This window comes from Nyctereutes procyonoides, unplaced genomic scaffold, assembly GCF_905146905.1.
Source record: "Nyctereutes procyonoides isolate TBG_1078 unplaced genomic scaffold, NYPRO_anot_genome, whole genome shotgun sequence".
Taxonomy (NCBI): Eukaryota; Metazoa; Chordata; class Mammalia; order Carnivora; family Canidae; genus Nyctereutes; species Nyctereutes procyonoides.
In genome coordinates, this window is record NW_026575135.1 from 16168102 (window position 1) to 16189710 (window position 21609).

General features: G+C 42.1%; 1 protein-coding gene across 1 annotated transcript; it reads left to right on the plus strand.

The window, feature by feature from the left end:
• Positions 1 to 1294: 1294 nt before the first annotated feature.
• Positions 1295 to 15356, plus strand: ALDOB (aldolase, fructose-bisphosphate B). Its single transcript, XM_055301379.1, has 9 exons — positions 1295 to 1413; positions 6199 to 6320; positions 7135 to 7346; positions 8384 to 8438; positions 9318 to 9478; positions 10286 to 10369; positions 11211 to 11385; positions 11796 to 11995; positions 14824 to 15356. Exons 2-9 carry the CDS (start codon positions 6209 to 6211, stop codon positions 14917 to 14919), a joined length of 1095 nt encoding a protein of 364 aa, XP_055157354.1. The 5' UTR covers positions 1295 to 1413; positions 6199 to 6208; the 3' UTR covers positions 14920 to 15356.
• The last annotated feature ends 6253 nt before the right edge of the window (positions 15357 to 21609 follow it).

A 21609-nucleotide genomic window follows, 5' to 3' on the forward strand; every position in this document is an offset into this window, starting at 1 on the left:
CTCCTTTGACAAAAATCAAATCTGATGAAACTCACGTATCCCCAGAACAGCTCATCTTGGTCTGCTGAATCAAGCAAGCAACAGGGGCTTGCGGGAGCACCAGGTGGAGATGGGGAAACCATAAATTGTGACTTCAGGTGGCATGTGGAGTCAAGAATGCTGATGACCTTTACCTGGCTTGGCCCTTTGCTCTCCTTAGGATAAGCCTTGGCCAAAATTTCCATAACCAAAGGAGCCTCACTTTTGTGTTCCAAATATTTCCATTTCCTTTAATAATCATATTCAATGTCTAATGCTCTCCCACTTTTAGAAGCTGACTGAACCTAAACTCTATTAAGACAATTTAGTTCTTTGCTTCTTTTTCCTTCATTTCATTGGCAGTTTACTTATTAGAGTGTCACAGCCTATACCATCGAGCACTTTGGTTTTTAGGGGTTTGCCCCTCCTATTTTATGAGTTGTTCCAAAGAAATATATTCCTGAGAATTTTATGCTTTCCTGTGATCATGATCATTTCATTATTTTTATATTTCCTCATAACTTTTATTTGCCCTCAGGAAGAAAATTTTATTTGCCTTCTCTTGAATTAGATTTTGGTTTAATGCCCAAGAAAAAAATCCTGCAAAATGAGCCCATATCCAGACAGTGCCATATCTAAGGAAGCTGAGGGAGGGCTTACACCAATCACTTTGAGTTTTATTCTAGTTTTTACCAAGATTAAAAACAAATGCATAAAGGGTGACAGAGAATGAGAATGGAGTGAATGCAGTATATTCTTGCATTAAAAACATCAGGGGGCCCAGCTTGGTTTGGGGGGAAGAAAAAGGATCTCAGATGCCTACTGTGTGCAGGCATTCTACAAACTCATTTAATGCTCTTGTGAAGTTGAGATCTCAGTTTCCAGAGGAGGATATTAAAGCTCAGAGAAGTAAAAGAAAGAAAAAAACAAGCAAAAAACCTTGACCAAAGTCAGGTGTTTAGTAAGTGCCAGAGCTAAGGTGACATTCTTCCCAATTTCTGCAGGTGGCTCTAGAGCTGTCATTTATTAGCTGTGTGACTTAGAGGAATCCCCTAATCCTCTGTGCCTATTTCCTCACCTGAAAAATGAACCCTCTGGATTAAGAACTACAGGGTCTGTAGGTATCCCTGTAGCTTTAACATTCTGTGAGCTCAGTGAGTGTGTGAGCACGATCAGGATTGGCTGTTTATGAGCCAATCGGGCATTGGAAAAACACCTCCCTATCAGACCAAGGTGGGAAGGGGAGGATGAAAGTTAAAAAAAAAAAAAAAAAAAACCAACAAACAAACTTTGACAGAAGGTCTATAAAAACTGTGTGCTCCCAAAGGTTCGTCCTATTTGGCAGCTGCTGCCTCATCCACACCTTCACCTACGAGGAGTCTCCTCTCCCTAACTGTAAGTAAAAGAACTTCCTTCATCTACCTGGACTGCACCTGGGAGTGAGAGGTTAATGATGGCACTATGCACGTAGAGGATGAAGTCTGCTTTAATTTTCAGGAGGAACTTGATAGTGGCCGAAAATGGGATGTTGTGCTGAAATGATCATTTTTCTCCAAGTATAAATGCTCATCCACACCTTTGCTGACACTTTGAGTAGAGGCAAAATGTTCAAGACATTCGCCAGTTCTCAAGGTTACCTGTATGAAGGCTCTTCTGTCTTCGGCCTGGGAGAAACAACTTGAATACACTTATTTGGTTAGGTTCTAATCATTTCTTGAGATTCCCGCTCATTTCTGCTCTCCCCAAAACAACTGCTTATTGTAGTGATTTATTTACAGACCTATCATCTTACATCTCTTTCTTTATTTTCTCCCTACAACCACTAGTGCTGGCACTGAAGTTTCTTTGTCACAGGAATGAACTCCTGGTATGTGTTGCCCTTGCCTTCCGCCACTGCTCAAATGAGAACATGGAACAGCCTTGAAATCGCCACACAGCACCACCGTCACTTGCTTATGAATTGTCAGACTTTCACTTGTTTGATCCTTCCTAGAACATTTCCTACATTGAAGGTCCCACAGCTTAGGTTATTTGGGATCAAAAGCTGCTGATGTACTTTGGGACATTTGCTCTACTATCTCAAAAATAGACATGTTGTAAGAATATGTTATCTTTTATTTTTTTAAGATTTTATTTATTTATTCATGAGAGACATAGAGAGAGAGAGAGAGGCAGAGAGAGACACAGACAGAGGGAGAAGCAGGCTCCATGCAGGGAACCTGATGTGGGACTCCATCCCAGGTCTCCAGGATCCCACCCTGGGCTGAAGGTGGCGCTAAACCGCTGAGCCACTGGGGCTGCCCTATGTTACCTTTTAAAATAAACTTCTCTCTAAATAGTTACCTAGGGCTCCATTGGCCAACTGGGATCCAGCAGGGGCTCAAGCTCAGCTGCCATTTGGCCATGGCACATTTGGGGACCACCCAGGCCTAGCTAGAGCCTGAGGTTTTGAATGCAGTGTAATTGCTGTAAACGTAGAAGTGCCTTTGACTTAGGTGTCTGTTTAGAAGAAATGGCAACATTCAGCTGTCTTTTTGAGTTACCCCATGTGTGTTCAAAGGCACCAGGCCGTCATTAAGGCATTTCACTGCACTTGTCACTGTGACATTGGGGTGGGTGATGAAGCCGTGGGCTTCTTCACACATCTGTATATAAAAATCTTGCTCACAGTGCCTGGAGATCATAGGCTTTCAATGACTGAACCCCTCATAAACGCCTCATGTCCTCTTGAAAACCCATCTGCCTACAACCACTAGTGCTGGCACTGAAGAGAAGTGAAGTGGACTCTCTACTTCTTCATATTTCTCCAGGAGTTAAATATTCATATTTTACAAATCGTTATCTTTTCACAGAACCTCTTAAAGGAAGGTAGAAAGAAACATACTACAGATTTCATGTGCTATCTTGCTGAAAAAGATCAGAAAAAGGATTCCAAGTCATAAGCCAGTAGGATGTGGTTTATAAACCTAGAGCGTCACAATTTAGAAGGGGCATCAGACACATTCTTTCTGAACCTCAGTTTCCCTGTCTTTAAAGTTGGCAATGTTAATATAGAAATCCCTGAGGTCATTTGCAGCTCTGTTTTTCAGTAATTACCTTCTATTCTTGTATTTTCATACTCACAACCTCCTTCCAGATTTGTATATGTGTCACTTGTTAATATATTATGTGTAATAAAAATGTCATATATAAACCTATTCATTGAGAAATCAAACATTACAAAAAAATTATAAAGTAAAATGTGAGAGTCATTCCATCCCACAGGTAACCCCAGGGTGGTTATTCTCCTTACCTAGATCCACAAACAGTATGTGTTATACCATTTTTTTTAATTAAGAAAGAGTGGTATTATACATTACATATGTCTCTAAAATTTGCTTTTTCTCCTTTTTTTACTTAATAATATAACGTGAACAACTTCCCATCATACTTGAAAAACAGATTGGCTTGAGACTTCAGTGAGCAGAGGTTAGGAGCACAGAAATCATTCTCTATGGTTACCCACTCCCAGCTGGCCGCCTGTCTCCTAGGGACGAACATTGGTCTGTGACCCTGTTTTATGATTAACAGAGGGGCAACATTTCTGCTGATGTAGAATAGACCTTTAGTCCCTCTGTAGAAGTTTAACTTCCCAGAAACAGTATTGGTTCCATTTGACCTTTTCTCTGTTTTTTTCTGGTTGAGTCAGCACACTTAGACTGAAAAAAATAGCTTGGTAGTAAATAGAAACATGGAATCTCAGGTAATTTTAAAAGAATTTTAAAGAGAGAAATAGTAATACCCAACATTTTCATAATGCGTTATAAAACACCTTCGTTTTATCATGCAGTTAACTCAACAAATATATTTTGAGTAACGATGATGAGTAAGGTGCTCACAGGTCCCAAAAGATCCACTTAGCAATGAGACAACCAGAGCAGATATTCACACCACTTATCCCACAGTAAACTAAGACTCAGAGAAATTACTAACTTGCCCCTGGTTCCTGTGGTGAGAAGGTAGCAGAGCTAGTCCTTGAACCCTGGTCTGTCTGATCTGATAGTAAAACCTACGTGAATGTGTAAGTTCGTGAATTGATGAGGTCCGTAGTGTATAGATGAGGAGCTGCAGCCTACAGATTTTGGGTACTCTGGGGATGTCATCAACAAATACTCTGGGGATGTTATCAAGAGTTGCCTTAGAGTCACCCACAGGCCAATTCCTTTCACCAGGCTCACTCTTTCCTTGCAAGAGGGGAGTACTGTCCCTTATCCCAACTTTGTACCTTATTAGTTAAATGTCCTTGCACAAACAATTCAACTCCCTCAAGTTCTTTCCTTATCTATTGTATGGAAGCAGTGGGGGAAGCCCAGCTGCCTTTTGAGATTATAATAAGGAATTAATTATATGATACAGGTAAAGCAATTAGCAGAGTAATTAGCATTAATGGTAACTTGCTATTATTGGGCTATGTTTTTCCTTTTGTTTCATTAAGGAAACATTTTTGTTTCTTAGTTGTGAATTCCTTTATGCAATTACTTAAACTGAGAGAGAAAAGTGGCATTTTGGACTCTGAAGGTCACCAACTTCAGGTTGGCTTTTATCTGCATAAAGATCTAGTGGCCAGGGATCCCTGGGTTGGCTCAGAGGTTTCGCGCCTGCCCTGGGCCCAGGGCATGATCCTGGAGACTCAGGATCCAGTCCCATGTCAGGATTCCTGCATGGAGCCTGCTTCTCCTTCTGCCTGTGTCTCTGCCTCTCTGTGCGTGTGTGTGTGTGTCTCTCATGAATAAATAAATAAAATCTTAAAAAAAAAAAAAAAGATCTAGTGGCCAGGTTTACAGCTAGCAATCCCTGACTACAATGCTAGGAACTAATATATAAACAAGAGGAAACTCTACCTTCAGGTGGCTGAAGGGGAGGGGCCTTGGGAGAATATCTTTTCTAGAGATCATGGCCCACTAACCTGTCCTGTCCCCAGTGACAGCACGGTGGTTGCACTCTTTTGGGTTAAGATGAGAACACTTGTTGATGTGAGAGTGGCATCAGTGATATCAGTGATACCTTCTCATGAACTAGTTCAGTAGTCATCCACTTCTATATCAAGCCTGCCTTGAAGGGGTGAGGAAATGTGAAGGAATTGATTTACCATGGAGGGCAGGACTGGGTGGCGAGCTCTGCCTCAACCTAGCTGAGACCTTGGACAAATCAATTGACTTCTTTGAGTCTTAGCTTGCTTGTCCATTAATTAATGAAGATACTAGTTGCCCTGGTCACCTCATTGCTGAGTGGACCAAATGAGAACTGAGGTGTCCCTAGGCTTATAGAAAGTAGAAAGTAGTCATGGGATACCTACGCTATGGATGAGTATATGAGAGGAAGGAGACCAGGGAAAGGAGGAGGTCATAGAATTAGATAGGAAGCCACTTGAGATAATCTTCACTACCACTGCTGAGGAGGTTGCTTGGATAGGGGATCTTCAAACCAGAGCTTCTCCTTACTAGAGCAGTGAAGCTGAGAATTACTGGGGCAGGGATCACCATATGACTTTGACATCCCTAGAGTCCATGGGAATTTCTAGCCCAGAGGAACTTAGGGAAAATCTTCCCCATCTATCCCAAATGCTGTCATAGATCATTGAATATAAGAAAAGAGAGCCTTACACACCATAATATCTATGTCCCAGAACTGAAAGGAGGTTAACTGCAAGGCCAAATGGCAGTTTCTCCTCTCAAGTTTGCTACCCAGAGAATAATACAGGCTATCAGAACAAAATGGGAGACGGCCATAGAGGCTAAAAGTCTCACTGTCCTGGCCTCAAGTCATTCAGAGCACCCAAAGCCACCAGAAATCCACAGAGAGATAGTCAGTTACTGCAGGGCTGTCTATTTATCAGATTGGAGTGGGTCGCCAATTAGCTGGTTCAGTCTCAGGATCAGTGAATCCAAAGGTCTCCTGGAAGACATTCTATTTTAGGATGACCAGGAAATTTGGCATCCCACCTTCATCTACTACGGCTAATTGCAACTACTTAAGCTAAAGGGGGAAAAACCCAGACCTCATTTGTTCCTACAGTTATGGAAGTGGGCCAAAGTATAAGAGGGGCCTAGAGGGTTTGTTTGTACACCTTGGCTGTGTTGGTCATGAATCTGGCTGAGCCACCTGCAGTTTTCTTCAGGACACTCCTGCACTCTTTTCCAGACCTGTCACCATGGCCCACCAATTTCCAGCCCTCACCTCAGAACAGAAGAAGGAGCTCGCAGAAATTGCCCAGTGCATTGTTGCCAATGGGAAGGGGATCCTGGCTGCAGATGAGTCTGTAGGTGAGTGCAAGTAACGTCATACAACAAGCATATTCTTATTTCTACAACTTAGCAAAGGAAAACAACAATTATATTTTCTTTCCTTTCAGAGGAGTAAAGTTATGCAGGAGTGGGAGCAGAAGACCCAGGAAGCATAGACATGTTGAGTCCTGTAGTTCCGGTAGACAGATTTCTGAAAAACCAAGGGAAAAGGCTCAAGCCCTCCATTTTAAGGCCCCTCACCAGGGATCGTTCGAATCTAGACTGTAGCAAGGCCAAGAACTCGTAACCAGTATGAGATCAGATACATAGACCTCTGCTGCTAAAGAGAAGTCAGTGTAAAGTCAACTAAGGAAGGGCAGGGGAGGGCAGGGAAGCACCTACATCTGGAACAGGGAAGGATTTGTGGCTGAAAGAAGCCCAGCATGGCACAAGGGAGGGTTGTGGCAGGCCAGTATTGCCCCCCCCATAAAATGATGGAAGCCAGAGAAGTCAGGAGCCTATGCCATCCTTCCTTCTATGTACATCTAGTCAGATTGAGGGCTGGACCTGGCTCGGGAAGCCTGAGGGCCTTACATACATACTTGGATCCAATGGTGGCTTCCACCCTGACCCTGACATGTCCAGTCCATACAGTTCCTGTCCAGTATCCTGTCCAGTATCCTGGCAGCAGCCAAGGTCTTTCCCCTGGGTGCCAAAAAACGAGACAGGAGTTCTAAATTTCTGAATTAAAAAAGAGTCTTGCTATCCATCCTGCAGAGAGTCACTAGAGTGGAGGAGGCCAGCAATCAAGCCCTGCCTTATCACTAAGCTGTCTTTGGCCCACCCACCTTAGGCACCATGGGAAACCGCCTGCAGAGGATCAAGGTGGAGAACACTGAGGAGAACCGCCGGCAGTTCCGAGAAATCCTCTTCACCGTGGACAACTCCATCAACCAGAGCATCGGGGGTGTGATCCTTTTCCATGAGACCCTCTACCAGAAGGACAGCCAGGGAAAGCTGTTCAGGAACATCCTCAAGGAAAAGGGGATCGTGGTGGGAATCAAGGTGAATACTTCCATTCTGGGAATGGAACAGTCACCCGGCAGGGCCAACACTCTGAACACCCTCATCACCTAGTTGCTGTTCACTCTCCTTTCCATCATCATCCTCCCCCTGAGGACCAGATCCTCTTCTAGATTTTTCTGTCTGTACCTTCTTCTTTCAATCAAGCTTTCTACAAGGTACTTAGTCTCCAGCTGTCTCCATTTCCTCATTTCTAAAATGGGAATAGCAGTGCCTACATCATAAGTCTCTTGTAAGGACTAAGTTTTTAAAACAGTTCCTACCACATAATTATTACTTAGTCTAACATCGCTATTATTATTAAAGCACTTACTGTTCAGTTGTAACTCAGTCTTCCAGAACTTCATGAACTTGTCAGGAGTGAAAACTAGCATCCATTGAGTGCTTCCAAGCGCTCATTTAATCCTCCTCGTAATCTCTGGAGGTCAATTCAGTTCCTATCTGTATTTTAGAGATAAGGGAAGAAAACCGTATTACAAGGCATAGCATAACTTGCCCACAGCAAGGCAAAGCCAGAGCCACTTCCAACCCAGGCCTCCTATCAGGCTCGTGACCTCAGCCTCTGCTATGCCAAGAGTAGGGGCTGCATCTTTATTCTTTTGATTTCCCAGGATAATGTATTGCCCCGTATGTACAGGTGCTCACTAAATGTCTCTTGAACAAATAATGTAATAGAAGCTGCATCCCAGGTACTGTCAGATTACTTTTCACTTCTCAAGCTCCAGGCCTGTGCTTTCCATATGTTCCATCCTCTCAGTGTTAACACTTTTATATTGTTCCTTCCAGGTAATTTCCCTTCCACTCTGGATTGAATTATGTGTGTCCCCACCCTCACCCCACTCCCCACCCCGACTAATACACCTTCCTTTTTTTTTTTTTTTTAATACACCTTCCTAATTCAACTCCTTAACATGTGAAAGATGAGAAATGGTAGTAGGGGTGGGGGTGGGGGGCTCTGCTTTTGTTTTCCTGGGACCCTTGACCCCTGCTGATCACTTGTTAATTATTTATATTCACAGTTAGACCAGGGAGGTGCTCCCCTTGCAGGAACCAACAAAGAAACCACCATTCAAGGTAAGGATATCACCTGCTGTTAGGAGTCATGCTACTATATGCTAGAAATGAAGACAAGCAAAGAGGTGAGCAAGGGAAAACAAAATAAGAATTTCACCCTGGTTTTTGAGCCACACACACACCTGCTTTTCAATCCTAGCTCCTCTCTACAATAACTGTGTAACTTTAGGCTACTCATGTAAATGTTCTGAGTCAGTTAAAGCAGGATGACAATATCTACTTTGCAAAATAGTTGTGGGGATTAAATTAAACAACGTATATAAAGTGCTTACCGCAATGCTTTGCACAGAGAAGATACCTTGTACCCCAGAGTATAATTTATAGAGAAAAATCTGGCAACAGAAGAAAGGAAAGATCCCAAGCTTGGGGATCATACCCACCAGGGTTAGACTCGTGGTTCTATAATTTACTAATTAGACAATTTTACAAGGTACTTCACTGCCCAAGGGGGACAAGTCTGAACCACAGCAGTAGGTTAAGTTAAGCAGAATTTGAATCTCAGCTCATTAGCTTTGCAAACTTGGTAAAGTCACTTACCCTCTTGAAGCCTCCGGTTTTCACATCTGCATAATGAATATAATATTAACTAGTAAAATTGTTACGATAATGAAATGAGATAAGGTGTGCAAAATGCCTAAAATCCTGCCCAGAACATAGTAAATACTAAATAAATATTAGTCCCCTCTATTCTTCTTATGAAGTATAAAGCCCCAGGTTAAGCTCAGTATTGGGATTAATGTTTACCTGCCTGGATGTATTCAGTCCTTAAGCTCTGCTGACTGAAAGGCAAGGCAAGGAAGGAGTCCTTCACTTTATCAATGTCCCCATGCATCAGGAACACAGGTGCAAAGAAGCCTCTTTCTTTTTTGTGACTTGCAGGGCTCGATGGCCTTTCTGAGCGCTGTGCTCAGTACAAGAAAGATGGTGCTGACTTTGGGAAATGGCGTGCTGTGCTGAGGATTGACAACCAATGTCCATCCAAACTTGCCATCCAGGAAAACGCCAATGCCCTGGCCCGCTATGCCAGCATCTGTCAGCAGGTGCACTGCCTTTCCCCTTAGACTAAAAACAGTAGGAAAGAGCTTTCTTCAGAGCCCCTCTTTCCAATTTTACTATCAGTACATGAGCCTTATCTCACTACTATATCCTGGTGGCATTTTCTATCATTCTTGTAGCCAAGCATGGTAAGGAAAGATTTGGTCCCACCAGTCAGCTATGAGCCCAAAAGGCCAATGCCATCGATGGCTCCCCTCAGCCAAAGTTCTATAAGCTGAATCTTAAGAGTGGTCCAGCCAGGGCACTTGCTTACCTCTGCTCCATCACATCTAAAACATGATCCCTTTAGATCCCTATCTCGAGAGTGATAGCTCTGATTTAGCCCCAATCCAAATAATATCTTGGAAGATGGTGACCTGACACTAGTTTCCAACATATGTTGAAGTGTCTCTGGGATCCCAGTCAAGTCTGATTTGCTTGTGTGGGTGTTATTTTGAGGTTATCTGAGTTGTGGGCACCTGAAGATTCCCAATTAGAACTAAAAACAGTGCTTAATTCCTTAATTAACCCATACAAGGGGCATCTTTCTTAGTGATTTAAGTTTGACTGCCCTAAGTTTGCCCAGGAGAACTTTTTTTTTTTTTTTTTTTAACCTCACTGTTATTTTTTTGGCTAAGCTACAAATACTCACTAGAGATCCCATTAAATTTCCTTGCACTGTCTTTAAGTCAGCACATGGCATTTCTCCATAAGGGCTTCATTTTATACCAATTGCAACTGTCAAATATCTTCTTAAGGAAAGGATCACAGTGAGCAGAGCTGCACTTTATCTCCTCCTTCTTCCTTTTTAGAATGGGCTGGTACCCATTGTGGAGCCAGAGGTCATTCCAGATGGAGACCATGACTTGGAACACTGCCAGTATGTTACTGAGAAAGTAAGACTTGAATATAAGGGTCCCAATTCCAGTTGAAATGTCTTATTTTTAAGTAATAGCTGTAACTTAACATATATCAGTTGTTATATATGAAATATTCTTCAGTTGGAATCATGATGTAGCATTGAGAAGGTAAGGGGGTACTTAACAAAACTTGTACATTTTTGGCACAGTGGTATTCTCCATATGGAAAAAAAGCACAGTATTTGCAGTACCAAGAGTTGTATTTGACAATCCATAATCTCAGCTGCGGGACTGTGGGTAAATCCTGTGTTCTTTTGGGATCAGTTACATTATATGTAAACAAAGAAATTTAAAAATAAGGTGAGAGTCACATGACAAAATATCATTAGAAGGTACTCTGTTCGTATTGGCAATGTAACCTGATTTCACTTTCTCCACTTGGACTGAGATGAGGTCTGAAAGTGCTTCCGTCTCTAAAATGTATGTTCTTATGACTCCTTAGCTTCTGTGGGGTTGGAAAATGGATGCCAATTTAGATGTCCCCAACGAGCTAAATCAAAGCAGACTCAAGTGACCAAAGGGAATGATAGGAAGGAAAGAGTGGAGGGGATCTAGAAAGCAGAGCCATGCCATTAGTCCATGCAGTGAGCAGTTAGAGTAGAGGAGGGGGGGATAGGCCAGATTGGTTGTGCTCAATGATTGTGGCCTGAAGTTGCCTGTGCATTGCCCTAATGAGGACTAGGGGCTGGTTAGGAAACTTTGGCCAAGCCACATACAAGGATTCTTTGGTCTTGCGTCCCTGCAACGTAAAAGTGCCAAAGTCAGCTGACTGTCAGGCTGGTTCTGGGTTTTACCCTTTGAACTTCTTGTCCCTCAGGTCCTAGCTGCTGTCTACAAGGCCCTGAATGACCATCATGTTTACCTGGAGGGCACGCTGCTGAAACCCAACATGGTGACTGCTGGACATGCCTGCACCAAAAAGTATACTCCAGAGCAAGTTGCTATGGCCACTGTAACAGCTCTCCACCGTACTGTTCCTGCAGCTGTTCCTGGTAAGGCTTCCCTTCTCTGACTTGAGGTCTTAGCCCTCATCTTGGGAAAGAGTTCCACCAGCATTTGTGTTTGCTCAGGAGTCTTGTATCCAGGAAACAGAGCCATGTATTTCACAAGTGGCCAGCACTTCCCCTCATATTCCTTAACACCACATAGCCTGAGTCTCCCAAATTCACATCATCCACTGATTTCCTCAATACTTCACCATCCTCCTTATTTATTAAAGCCCTTCTTGCCTCAGCCCAGCTAGCTTTGGCAAAAACAAACTAATTTTTCCAACCTAGTTCCATGCAAATCAAGTAGAGAAAGGATTGAGGCATTTACATTTCTTATAGGCTCATGGTTTGTTTTCTCAAGCTGGGTATAGAAGCTGGGAATAGTAGATTGGAATTGGCTTCTCTCCTTGCAGGCATCTGCTTTTTGTCTGGTGGCATGAGTGAAGAGGATGCTACTCTCAACCTCAATGCTATCAACCTTTGCCCTCTACCAAAGCCCTGGAAACTAAGTTTCTCCTATGGACGGGCTCTGCAAGCCAGTGCACTGGCTGCCTGGGGTGGCAAGGCTGCCAACAAGAAGGCAACACAGGAGGCTTTCATGAAACGGGCCCTGGTAAGATGTTACTACTACTACTTCTTCTTCTTCTTCTTCTTCTTCTTCTTCTTCTTCTTCTTCTTCTTCTTCTTCTTCTTTTAGATTTTATTTATTTATTTTAGAGAGAGAGAGAGAGCATGAGAGCAAGCAGGGAGGGGGCAGAGGAAGAGAGAGAGAATCTCAAGCCAACTCCCTTGCCTAGCACAGAGCCCAGTGTGGGGCTGGATCTCACAACCCTGAAATCACTATCTGAGCTGAAATCAAGAGTTGGACACTCACCCAACCGAGCCACCCAGGTGCCCCAAGATGCTACTACTTCTTATATACTTGATCAAGTGGATACTAGGAGCCTTGCTCTCTTAAAATCTGGAAAATCATTTCTTTCTCCAGGCCATGATGTTATCGTCTACTAGATATTTGAAAAGGAGGCATTCGAGTTCAGTAGGAAAGGTGGGGGTTAGGGAGAGTTGTGAATCATCCACACTGGGAGTATAGTTGATGACAGTAGACAGTAGACAATCAGTAACAGTAGACAATCTCCACAGAGACACTTGAGAGAGAAGATAAGAGGGCCAAGGACTGAACCAGGGCACTTTTCATTTTAGGAAGATGGAGAAGAAAGCCAGTAAGACAAGCAGCAGTAATAAGATAGGATGTGCCAAGGATCCTGGGAACAAATAGAAGCAAGTTTCAAGGGGGTCAGGAATAGCACACTATAGAGAGATTCAGAACAGAGGCTGAGCAAAAGCTGAGATTGGCATTTGGGAGCCTGTCAGTGACCCTCAACACCACAGTTTCAATAGAGAGGAGAGGAAAGGTGCTCCTTGAGAAGACTATCAGGAAAATGCCCAGAAAGGTTACCAGGAGAAATGAAAACAAAAAGGATTTTATTCGATCAGTAACCATTTGTTTTTGAATGAATACCTACTGTGAGCCAAGGACTGGGGTGAACAAGGAGGACACAGATACTGGCTTCAGGGAGCTTAGAGTTTAGCCAAATAGGAGAGAGCTGGGCACATATCAATGTAAAGCAAAAGGAGCCAGAGGAGAGATTAAAGATGAGGACAGTGGAGATAACTGAGAGGACAAGGAGTTGAAAGAAACAGGAATGTGTAAGACTTATTAAATGCAGGTGGCAGAGGTGGTCTCAGAAAGGAGGGAAGAGACAGGAAAGAAAAAAATGGGTTTGGAATTGGGTCTGTAGAGGTGAAGGGATGTAGTGGTTGATAACAGTCGAGGGTGGCTATTGAGGGGGATAAGGGAACCAAGATTTCAGTTTTAACAGCGGGGAGGTGTTGGGACAGCTGCTGAAGTAGTCTGTGAGGACACTCACCAATAGGATGGCGACGCATCAGGCAAGGTGCTGCTGAAATGAGAGTGAGTTTGCAGTGCATTAACTTAGATCCTGAATTCTCCTAATATCTCTCTTAATCCCGTAGGAAGATCTAGAGCAATCTAAATGGGAAATAGCAGGGTAAATTTTAATAGGGAGACAGAAGAGTACTGAATTTGAGCAATAGCCATAGTCTACTTGGTGATCACAGAGGAGGCTGGGAGAGGAATGAAGTGTAGCCAGAAGTTTGGTGATGAGGCACTAAAGGGAAGGCAGACCCCAGAGAAGCTTAGAAGATGTCTCAGGGGCATAAAAGAGGTGTGAAATTTTAGAGGTAGTGCTTTACTTTGTTAGGATGGAGAGTTGGGTGTGGCTGCGCTGGTGCATGGCTGATGAAGCAGGGAGATTTGGCTACTATGATGGAGGGATTGTGAAGGTAATGGTAGCGAAGGGCCATCCACACTAAAGAAGGGAAGCTGAGCTCATTTAGGATGGTGGTCCTCAAGCTCGAGTATGCATCCAAATCACCTGGATGGCAAGTGAAAACACAGATTGCTGGACCCCCTCAACTGAGTTTCTGATTGAGAAGGTCTGGGGTCAAACCAGAGGATTTCCATTTCCAAGAAGTGCTTTGTTCCATGCAACATGCCTTAAAAATCACTGTAGATGTAGAAATAAGTCCCGGAGACAGCAAGATAATAGCAACAGGGACTTGAAGACATGGTACTGTTGAGTGGTGCTCAAATATGATTATTGCAGATTTTGTAATTATGGACTCCCCTTTAATTGGATTTTACACAAGGAATCAAATGATAGCACAAAAGTATTCTTATGGGCAAATACAGAAATTTTTTAAAAAGAATTTTTAAAATCTGCTGTGTTATACCTCTGGCTGCACCTTGCCTGATCCTTTGGTATAACATCTGGTCCATTTCCTAGCAAACTGTTTCCACAGCCATTCCAAGCTTCTCCACTGTTCGGTTTGAAATACCCATTCCCTTAACACTATATCAGTGAGGTTTCTCAACTTCAGTTTCTAATACTGTTGTTGCAATGTTGTTGGTACTACAAAGAAACTTTCTTTTTTTTAATTTTTATTTATTTATTTATTCATGAGAGACACAGAGAGAGGCAGGGACACAGGCAGAGGGAGAGAAGCAGGCTCCACACAAGGAGCCTGATGTGGGACTCGAACCCGGGAATCCAGGATCACACCCTGAGCTGAAGGCAGGGGTTCAACTGCTGAGCCACTCAGGCATCCCACAAAGAAACTTTGTCAGTAATGGACACCAACTTCAGCTTGCCTGAGATAATGCTCAGAAAACTGGGATAAAAAAGGAGATAGTGTATTCTAGAAGGCAAGGAATGCTATTAGCACCAATATTTAGCAAAATCACTGTAAGGAGAAAGAAATCCAGATGCATGTGGAGCTGGTTTTAAATGAAAGACAGAGGGTCAAATATAGGGTTGCGTTTGCTCTAACCTCACATCCTCTCTCCTGCTTGTTTTTTAGGCTAACTGCCAGGCAGCCAAAGGACAGTATGTTCACACGGGCTCTTCTGGTGCTGCTTCCAGTCAGTCCCTCTTCACTGCCTGCTACACCTATTAGAGCCCCAGGCCCACCAGCCTGCCTCCAGCTCCTCTAGGTGCCTTGATCGGAGGGCTGAAAGAGAACAACTTTTCTACTGACCCTGGAAATGAGACAAGATCAGACTGGGGCTGTTAGAAACACAATACCTGTTAAATTGTTAGACACAGCGAAAAAAATCCGTTCTTGAAAACTAAGGCGCGAATATTGAAGATCTGATGAAATGTCATGCAATTTCCTTGTGACAGCTTCAGCTTCCCAGGCCCCAAGAGTATCCACCTAAGAAAAGAATAGACTTGAAAATAAAACCAGCTTGCCATTTGAATAACAACCACCAGATATAACACCTCAGAAGCTGAGTGTGGAAAAGTGTGTCTTATTCAACAATCTTAGCAGTGGTAGGTTATGAAGGAGGCAACTGCAACCAACAAAGAAATAAAATGTTCTAGAAACCTTCAGCTGGTATCAGGTTTCACTTTCTGTTCTTGCTTCCAAAGGGTTCAGTATATTTTAATACCTTCGATTCCACTAGACATGACTGACAGTAATGGTCAGGGTTCTCAGCTTGGGCTCGTCATTGGAATAATCTGCCAAAAATGTGAAAACTCAGATGCTCAGGCCACACTCTAGCCTAATTAAATCAGAAACTTTGGATGTGGGATCCTCTAAGTATCAGGGTTTCTTAACAGCTTCTTTGGTGATTCCAAAGTATTGCCAAGTTTGAGAACTACCATGCTAAATTCAAGCCTGAGGATATTTTAAAATGAAAGCCCTTCATAATATGAAGCAAACTAAAATGTAAAATGATTTCAAGCAACATGCAGAATGTAATGGGAGAATCACTGTGGCTTTGATGCCTGCAGCATTCCTTTTGAAGTGGCCCAGATTTGGTGACACACTACACTCCCTCTGCACATCTATGCACACTGTTTCATTTTGCAGTAAATACTGTTTACATAATTATACTTTATGGGCTTTCCATTCTCAGAATTGATCTACAGAAAAAGCATTAAAGACAACCATAGGTACAAAAGAGAATTCAAACATTATAATTTTGTACAATATAAAAATGATGATTTTGGTGAAAAAACTAATGATTTATCTGACAGAAGCTAGGAAATGAAAGGAGGAGAAATGGAAAGAAATGAAGGGAACATTAATTCACTGAGCAGGGAGTCAGGATACTACTTAAAATTGATGGATTAAGAAATAATGCTAAAAAAAAGAAATGGTGCTTTAAGTCTATTAAAGGAATTGGGTATAAATCATTAAAATATTCACACATATAGTTAAATATAGAAGAAAGTAGTAAACTAAATTCCTTGTCTTGAAGAGTGAAAAGATAAATGACATTGCTAAGAGTAGATAAATTAAGAACTAGAGGCATACACATAACATTTAGAGAAATAAAGACAGAATTAGTCCAAAGGGACTTTGTCTGAGGAGAGAGACCTGGGAGTGCAGCACAGGGAATAGTTTTACATTTAGGATGATAAAACTAAGCCTGGAGCAGTTAAACCACTTGCTGACAGTCACACTTATAGGGGTTTAGGGGCTTAGAGCCGAGATTAGAATTCAGGTCTCTTTCCCCTATAATGGACACATGGCCAGGGAGGAAGGTAGGGAAAAGGCAATAGGCAGCATTCAAAATCTCTGCCACCAGTGTTGTAGGTCTTCTACTACATTTCCTTTTTTTTAAAATTTTAATTATTTATTAGAGTGTATGTGTGTGTGTGTGTGTGTGTGTGTGAGAGAGAGAGAGAGAGAGAGAGAGAGAGAGAGTTGGGGGAGGAGTAGAGAAAGAGAGGGACAAGCCAACCCTGCACTGAGCACAGAGCCCAAGGTGGGGCTAACAACCCTGAGATCATGACCTGAGCCCAAAAAGAGATGCTTAACTGACTAGGGCACTGAGGCACCTCAGTCTTCTACATTTCTTATTGCATTCATTCACTCATTCATTCATTCACTCAGCAAATAGTTGAGCTCCTCCCATGTGTGAAGTTGTCCTAAAGCTGGTAATACCTGGTGTGACAAAACTCTTCTGCCAGAAAATTTTTATCTAGAGCTTATGCAGCATCACTGATCCTATGTTGTAAAGAAACCTCCTAGATTCTCACTTATAGGTTTAGTGAGAATCTGTAATCAAGGCCAAGTTATTTATTTTGATCCAGACTGAATTACATTTCATTGGGGATGAGGATTATATAATGCACTTTCCCAGCTATCATCTGATATATTTTCCCAACTAAGGCACTATAGTTGTCTTTGAAATCTCAACCCCAGTACTTTACTCCATTCAGGATAATATGAAGACAAGTGTTAAGAGACTATAGACTTTAATTTCTATTAATTGTATGATCACTGAGTGAATATATTAGCAGCTTCCTACCTTTTGGTACACCGTCAGATTTATTCTAGTAGTTATTGAACACCGACTAAAAATAAAATTTGGTACTATGCACTAAAGGTAATTAAAAGAAGTTTCAGCTTTAGGATAGGTATGACATTTGCATACCACACAATGAAGCTTTAGTAGTTAAGCAAGAAACACAGATGCCATTGACTGGGGTTGGGAAGGGGGAGGAGATAGCATTTAGGGTGGGCATCAAAGGAAGGCAAAAGGCAAGGAAATCTTAGAACTTCCTTTGTGTAAGAAAATTTACTGGAAGAGGATGATACCTTGAAGGTATAAGTATCAAAAGCCAAGGTCACAAAAATTATTAAATGCTGGAAGGAATAAAAAGAGGAATTTGGTTTTGCTCTGAAGAGTAAGGAGCAGAGAAAGGAGGGAAAGGTCGGGGAAATGAGCAAGGATAAAGGAAGAAATGAGAAACGACGGTGAAAGGGAGCAGGCAGGGAGAAGCCAAAGTCATATGGTTTGGGGGAGGTGACTAAAGCACTTTTTAGACGGGAGAAATATCAAGCAGTCTAAAGACATTTGTCTGCTTGAGAGGAAGAGCTGAGTTTCACACATGGGTTTACATCATGCTATTCAAAAACAAGATACTGAGATGATTCATAATGATTCATAATGTGAATTAGTTTAGCCGAAGCTGAAGCCAACTGCGACAATGAGAATATAAGCCTCTAGAACCTTGCAGAAATCTTGGAGCAGGCTTTAGGCATGCAGGTATGGGACTTCAAGTCCATCTGATTTAGCTCTCCTGGGGTAAAAGCCTCCAGTTGATATCCACATTTTGTTGCAGCAATAGCAGAGGAACCCGGGGTCCAGGGCACTAAGGCAGTTGTTCAAGGTCATGTCACCAATAGGTGAGACTTGCAAAGTCCTCTTGGGAGGGAGTAGGTGGGGTGGTGAAAAGCAGCGGTTCTGGAATCAGACTCTAAGTTCAAATGCTGGCTCTGCCACCTAGTAGCCATGTGCAGTTCTTCATCTCCAAAATAAAAAAAAGTACAGCATCGCAAATTACTGAGAGATTAAATGAGTCAATATGTCTCAATAACAGATTCACATCCCTTATCACAATTTTCACAATCCTGAAATCCAAAAGTTTTCTGAAAACCGAAAGGAGAAGTTTTCTCCTAAGTTTGCAGCAAATTATTTGGTGGCAAAACCTGACCTGAGGCTGTCATCTTTATTCTACTTGATGGAATGTGAAGATAATGTGTCTGATTTTAGGTGCTGACTCAGACCTTCCAGAGAGAGTTATACAATATATAGCATAAGCTCTATATTAATCTCTAAAATCTGAAAATTTGATTTCTAAAACACATACACTCTCAACCTATCAGATAAAGAATTGTGGACCATCTTTAAACAGTATCTATCTCACATGTAGAGTAAAAATGAATTACCTATGCTAAATAGAGCCCAGGGGGTTCATGTGGTGGCTACCAATTCCCTAAACCCATATTCTAGAGAGGACTAATGAAGAGACAGGAATAATGGCAAAGCTCAACACAGCCAGTCATAGCTCTTTTTCATAACCCAAATAAAATGTTTTCTGGCTGTAACACAGCTTATCCTAAGCCGCCTTTTTTTTTTAAGATTTTATTTATTTATTCATGAGAGACAGAAAGAGAGAGAGAGAGAGAGAGAGAGAGAGAGAGAGAGAGAAGCAGGCTCTCTGCAGGGAGCCTGATGTGGGACTCAATCCCAGGACCCGGGATCACATGCTGAGCCGAAGGCACTCAACCACTGAGCCACCCAAGCATCCCTGTTCTAAGCCTTCTGAAATGGTCAAACACTCAATGCTGGGTATCAATCTCTGTAAACACTTAAAAAAAATCAGTCGACAATGGGCAGCCCGGGTGGTTCAGTGGTTTAGCGCTGCCTTCAGTCCAGGGCATGATCCTGGAGACCCGGGATCGAGTCCCACATTGGGCTCCCTGTATGGAGCCTGCTTCTCCCTCTGCCTGTGTCTCTGCCTCTCTCTCTCTCTCTCTCTCTCTCTATCATAAATAAAATCTTGAAAATAAAATAAAACGTAAAAAAAAATTAAAAAAATTTTAAAAATAAATAAATAAAAAACAAAAATCTTAAAAAAATATCAGTCAACAAGTATTCATTTAGCACCTACTGTATACTCGATTATGTAAAGATACTACATGGTCCTGACCACTGAGATGAGGAAGGCAAGGATACAGTTAGGAAACAAAATGGTAGATAATAATGTGCTAAATTACAGTGATATAGGCGAAGTACTGAGATTAAAGGGGCTTTATAAAGACAGTGGGATGAAATACAGTCTTTGCTACTTATATGATCTTGGATCTCCAGCCTCGGTTTCCTTATCTGTAAAATCGGGTTGCTATGAGGTTAGAAATATTTTATGTGGAGTGCTGGATACATAAGTTGTGAATAAATATCATTTTTTTTTTCCCTGTTAGTTGACTCTTAGAGAATGGTAGGGTCACTTGAATGGGTGTGAAGAGGAATTAACAGTATATTGACTAGAGTACACATTGTATATATATTGAGGACACCGTTGGAAATTCGATTAGAACAGTTAGGCCAAGTGGAGTGGCACAGTGAAGGGGAAGAGACGATTGGGCAGGGATACTATGGAAAGTCTTGCCTTGAAGTAATGAGAAGCAGGATGTCTGGGTGGCTTAGCGTTGGGCATCTGCCTTTGGCTCAGAGCATGATCCCGGGATCTGGGATCAAGTCCCACATTGGGCTCCATTCGGGGAGCCTGTTTCTCCCTCTATGTGTCTGCCTCTCTGTGTGTGTCTCTCATGAATAAATAAATCTTTTAAAAAAAGAAGTAATGAGAAATAGGAACCTGTAAATTTTTGAGCAGGAAATAATGTGATAAAAGAATAGTACTGAAAATTATTTTTTTGGAAGGTAGAGGACAGGGAGCGTTGGGAAGCTGGGAGGCAACTAAATGTGTAGAATAGCAAATCCAGTATAGGGCCTGGACTCATGGTGGTGGGTGAGTAGAAATGAGATCTTTACACTGGAGAAGAAAACAAAAAGCTCTCATGCAATGTTGCTATTTATCATCCTAATAAAAAGTCTCTGTTGTATTGCAACTCAACAGGCAAGCACTGGGACAAATAATTCAGAATTCTTCTACATCTACTTCTCAAAAAGAGGCTACATACATGCACAGTCTCAGCCCTTTGAGTATGGCAGTAGCACAGTAAAATACAAAGCAGCTTCTAAACAGAGGACTAATTCTTCTGGCAGTTCAGAGCAACCAGGACTAGGCTGTAGTCCAAGGTCTCAGATGTCAGAGACACCTATCCTGCCCTCTTAAAACATTCAAGTCAAACATCTTGTTGCGGCCACTTCCAACTTTTCCTTGTCCTGCCCTGGTTTTCCTGGGCATTTTATAGGCCAAAGAAGTCAGAATATACTTCTCAGTCCCAGGGACTCAATGACTGTCATGTGATGTGGTTTACCCTTAGCCATTGAACATGAGAAGTATGTTCTTGAGAACATGCCTACTGGAAAGGAAGTAGCACAGGTAGAGATATGCTCTTTTATTTATGCAAAATGTATCAAGACAGCATTTTGGGATGCTAGGTGATTTTCCCCCATTCTTTACACGTACGTATGGCTTACTATTCACTTCTGAAAGTTCCCTTGAGGATAAAGGACTCCTTGAAGCAACTATGCAACTGATATAGTATTAGCATAGTACCTTTTTTAGATTTTATTTTTTATTCATGAGAGACAGAGACAGAGAGAGGCAGAGACATAGGCAGAGGGAGAAGCAAGGCCCCTTGCAAGGAGCTCAATGCAGGACTCTATTCCAGACCCCGGGGTCATGTCTTGAGCCGAAGGCAGACGCTCAACCTGAGCCATCCAGGCGTCCCACCTGACAGGTATTTAAAAATACTTGTCAGTTGAACTTGTACTAGTTGTGCAGTAAATGTACCTATCTTTCTATTTTCCATGAATTTGGTTATAGAGATGGCCTTAATTAAAAAGAAATCAATCAACCTACCCCCACCAAATACCCAAGGCCACAGAACACATTTGAAGTAGAGCAGGAAGGTGAAAAGTATTAAATACTGATTAGGGACAGTACTTTAAAAACATGATTGGAGTATTTAAACTAGATTTTTTAAAACGTTGAAATTTATTCTACAAATATGCTCAACTGGGTATATTTTGCATGCTAGATTTGCTGATGACATCCTCCTTTAAGAAGACAGATGAAAATGAAATGCCTTATTAGAATTAGAGAAATGGAGAATTATAGTGATTTTTTTCTTTTGGCCACCAAAGACTCCTTTTAC